The 5,021-nt window shown below is 40.0% G+C and overlaps 1 protein-coding gene across 1 annotated transcript; it reads left to right on the forward strand.

Moving 5' to 3' along the window:
• The first annotated feature begins 252 nt into the window (after positions 1-252).
• Positions 253-4,378, forward strand: LOC121901988 (gamma-aminobutyric acid type A receptor subunit pi). Its single transcript, XM_042419123.1, has 9 exons — positions 253-305; positions 687-799; positions 949-1,016; positions 1,130-1,347; positions 2,346-2,428; positions 2,664-2,801; positions 2,949-3,101; positions 3,780-3,973; positions 4,046-4,378. Exons 1-9 carry the CDS (start codon positions 253-255, stop codon positions 4,376-4,378), a joined length of 1,353 nt encoding a protein of 450 aa, XP_042275057.1.
• Positions 4,379-5,021: the final 643 nt, after the last annotated feature.

Raw genomic sequence — 5,021 nt, forward strand, 5'->3', positions numbered from 1 at the left:
GGGAGAAAGCAGTTTATAACATTAAACAGTGAGAGTGGCTGCTGCGCTGCACATTTCCCCTAAGGTTTGTAATCACTTTCAGTTAGGTGCTGCCACCCTATGGTGAAACTGCATTATCCTGCGCCCACGACTGAAACCAACATGTGTTGCTGCTGTAAATGTGCAGGATAATTATTTGTGGAAAGCAATAATTTGCTCATATTTTGGCCTCTGTCACATTTTCAGTTGCTGACCTCTGCCTGCTGATCCACAATGCCTGTCCAGCTGTATACACTGCTGATCCTCTGCCTGACCTTCACACACGGGTGAGAGACCTGAAGTCAAAAACACACACACAGGGTTAAGGATACATGTTGATATTGATATTTATCAAGTTTCTTCATTGTTACATCTACACTTGGCAAACATGGAAGCAAAATGTTGTTCTTTCACAGTGCAACATACGACAAATGAGACACCACTAAAAGTCATTAAAAATCATTAAAAGCAGAAATACAATCACTAAAAACAGATATACAATCACTAAAAACAGATATACACTGGTCAGCCATAGTCATGTCTTGTGTTTATGCTGCTGAATATATTTGCGTGCAATAATAATCCTTTCCTGCATACTGCGACAACTTTTATAGTCCATTTTCCATCTCTGGTCTCTCCTTTCATTTTCATCTCTCCATTGTTATCAGCGGTTGTATGTTCCCAAGCCATCACTGGGGAGAATGGAACGGCTCTCAGCTTCAGCCAACGATTCAGAAGTTGATGAAAGGCTACAACCGCTACCTCAGACCCAATTTCAATGGTAGGATGCGGCTTGATAAGAAATTGTTTCATTAAAACATCTTAGAGTTGAGTTTAAGCCCTCGTTGCAAACATTTCATGCAGTGGTCATTTTTCTTTGTCAAAGCAGCCAGTGCTAATGTAAGCTGACTCTGTTTCTGTCTTTGATAGAGGGTCCTGTGGAAATCGGAATGAGTCTTGACATTGCCAGCATCGATGCCATCTCTGAAATAAATATGGTATAGCACATTTTGCTATTATTTTTGAGTGGCAGATCAGACCAGTGTGTGAATGAGGGAGCAGGTGAATGAGTGTGTGAGTTGGTAAAATGAACGAAGGTTTCTGTTTTCAGGACTACACTGCAACTATCTTCCTCCGTCAGCGGTGGCGTGATTCCAGGCTGGTGTTCCCGGGGAATGAGAGCGTGAGTGTGGATGGACGCCTTGTGTCACTGCTCTGGATCCCTGACACCTTCATCCCCGACTCCAAGCGCTCCTTCCTGCATGACGTCACAGTGGAAAACCGCCTCATACGCATTTTCAGCAATGGAACTGTTCTCTATGCTCTTCGGTACTTTCTTTTTTTAAAGGTTTAAGTTTATTGATTTGACATTTACTGACATTTGATACTCATACTTGTAACTGCGTTTTTAGAATAAGCTTTAAAGACTCAGCTGACTCTCAATTTATGAGGAAAAAGATACATGAGAGGAAGGAAAAATGTACTCACAAAAACATTTCATGTTGTTTTTGTGATTGCTGTGGTAATCAACCATGAACTGCCCTCGGGTTCCACAAAAGAAAGAAGAAAAAAAAGCAGTTATGTATCATCACTCAGTCATATAACTTAGGGAAATGCCACTGAATTTCTGTATTCAGAATTTCTCATGCCCTTCAAACAGTTCACTTTTTGTTAGATAAGAGTTGCCGTGTCCCCTGAGGCTATGGTGAAAATTTGACCTGACGTCTAATCTCTCATGTCACACCAAAGCAGGACTTTTATTATGACTAGACAGCTTTATTGAGGACAGAAAGGGCAGTTTTGAACAGTAGCATTCTTCATTCTTCTGGAGTGCAGAATACCATTTTGATTTGCAGTGTCCTCACTGCATAACTGCATAAATAGTTGTTATACATGAGATCCATCTCACTTTGGCCTTGATTGCAGAGGATTTAGTATGTAAATGAACATGTTGGTTTTCTTACAAAATTAGTATAATTTGATATAGCAATATATCAGGACACTATGATGTCCTGAACAATATTTCCACTAATGATATAAGTAATATATCAGGACAAGAAGTTCAGTTATAAAGCTCAGAGGCTATTCATGAATTCTAATAAGTCAGCCACTTATACATAATAAATGCACAAGATAGATGGAAAATATCTATTGTTGACACTTCAGATGTTAGTCTTTGTTCTTGTGATTATTGCAGTGTTGCTCAGAGAGAGAGTTCTTTGTGTGTTCACAAATTATTAATTGCCCTGTCTTACATCAAAGGAGTAGCAGTGTTTTGGGGGGAGTTTTTGGTGGTTGTTAATGATCTCGCTATGAATACACAACAGCATCACTGCTACGATTGCCTGCAACATGGACCTGACCAAGTACCCTATGGACAGACAGGTGTGCACCCTGCAGTTGGAGAGCTGTGAGTACCTGTGAACGCCACCCACCCCCTCATCAACCCCTCATCAAGCCAAGTTGGTGGACAAAATCATCCCATTCCTCACCACCTTCACCATATTATTCTCATCATCATCTTCATCAGTGTAGTGAGTATCAAAATGAATACAAAATGTTATGCGTAGGGGCTGAGAATCATCAAAACTCAGTGTGTGTTTGTTCTTGTGTGTGTGTGTGTGTGTGTGTGTGCGTGTGATCAGGGGGCTACAACCTGCAGGATGTGGTCTTTTACTGGACTAGAGGGAATGATTCAGTGAAGGGTCTGGACATACTGAGGCTGGCTCAGTACAGTGTAGAGAGCTACTATACATCAGTGTCAGAGGCTGTGTATGAGACAGGTAGGAATATTTCAACTTTCAGAACTCCAGTTGACATGAAAATAAAATATACATAAAGGAATTATAACAATATGTCTCGTAAAGCACAACACTTTTTTTCTGTGTGTGGTTTAAGAATGATGTGTGTTTCTATGTGTTTCCTCACAGGAAATTACCCTAAGTTGGTGCTGCATTTTACGCTGCGTAGAAACGTGTTGTTCTTTATCTTGGAGACGTATGTTCCCTCCATCCTGCTGGTGGTTCTCTCCTGGGTCTCTTTCTGGATCAGTCAGTCCTCTGTACCAGCCAGAACCTGCATTGGTTAGTACAGCATTTCACTGTAGGTTTATGTATGTTGATGTTGGTACATTTGAGCACAAACTGGAATTACTATCACAGTCATATCATCATAATATTGCCTTGCTATGTATTGATTCACACAGTGTAGCTGCCTAATTATATTATAACTTTGTCATACGTTTAAATGGACAACTGTTAACACTGAAAAAGCTCCCAGTTGGTGGATGAACCATTTTATGACCAATTCTTTTTTGGTACAATTAAGAGGAATGAACAAATATTTTCTCTTCAAGGAATATATAACTTTCTCTATTGACACTATTTTAATTGAAAATCGTATTCCTGGTGCTAATATATCTGGAGTTAATGTATAACTTATTGTGTGTTTATGTGGTATCTAACAAAAAGATGACTATGACCTCAGCCACTTGACAACTCCTGAACTCATCAACTGTAAATATGCAGTTCAGTGCACCAAGTTCAGAAATGCATTCTACTGTTGTGTATTCATGGACAAAACATACATGTCAATACATCATCATCAGTGCATCAAACAGACCTTTAGTCTTAAGGGTGGGAAATGAGAGCAGTAGAGGATGACTTGACCTGGATACATTTCTACATCAGAATTGATTTCCAATAGACTGATTACCGATTCAACCACAATCTTACACAACAATATTGTGATCTGTTCTTCAGGGGTGACTACAGTCTTGACAATGACCACTCTGATGATGGGAGCCCGCACCTCCCTACCCAATGCCAACTGCTTCATCAAGGCCATAGATGTTTACCTGGGCATCTGCTTCACCTTCATCTTTGGTGCACTGCTGGAGTACGCCTGCGCTCACTTCTACACCATGCAGCACCATACCATAGAGGATTTACACAGGGTGAGCAAGAAGTTTACATTTACACATGAAATAAAAAAAGACCATTGCAACATCTATCTATCTATCTTTTAGGATCTTTTGAGAGAGTTAAATGAATCCAATGGAAATGGCTCCATCCCCATTGTCAGCTCCACCCAACCAAACCACTCTGTGGAGATGGGCTCCAGCGTAGACGAGCCCACGGAGCAGTCAGTAAACAGCAACACAAAGAACGATGCTGGATCAAAGGAGAACATGTCACGACAGGGCTGTGGCCTGTCATCAGTGAAGGATGCATCACGTAGGGCTGCATCCATCTTCGTTGTGGAAAATCCACACAACATTGATCGCCATGCCCGCACTGTTTTCCCCACTGCATTCCTCTTTGTCAATATCCTTTATTGGCTTTACTATCTCTTCCTCTGAATGCTGGTTCCAAGATGCTGCCTAGTTAATTTCTTCATCCTAATGATGCTCTACCTCCTTATTTGAGACCCAATACCAGTCGCCACTGCCTGGATCTAAAGTGACCATACAAACTTTTGGTTAAAGCCTTTTTGTACCACACATATTAAACCGTTTTGTCTAACAGATAAGGCTACAAATTAATTAAAAGCAGCTGGTTAGGATCAGAAAGCAAAAATGTATCTTGGTACCACAGTCTGTATTGAAAACTATTATTGATCATGTATGAATGGATGGCTAGCAACATATTAACATGTAAAATTGATTACACAAAGCCTGTGTTTGCCTATTTACTGACAAATCCATAGAGCAAATGAGGATGAGTTAACTAGCTACAAAGAATAGGCTGCCTGAACTGCATCACACTATACTGTGCTGCATTGAATTGCCTTCATCAAATGACTGATGTAGATGTGTTTTCTCTTGTTTTAGATTTCATACGTTTGTATGAGAGCATATTCTGTAGGTTTACGTCACAGCATATCATGTGATATTAAAAGAATAAATCAGTGACTGAGAATGTGTTGTTGCATTGTATTATTTTATGACAAATGATGAAAATAATTTTAAGAAGCATTCAAGAGCAAATGTTTGGGAAATAAGA

The sequence above is a fragment of the Thunnus maccoyii genome, chromosome 8 (assembly GCF_910596095.1).
Source record: "Thunnus maccoyii chromosome 8, fThuMac1.1, whole genome shotgun sequence".
NCBI lineage: Eukaryota > Metazoa > Chordata > Actinopteri > Scombriformes > Scombridae > Thunnus > Thunnus maccoyii.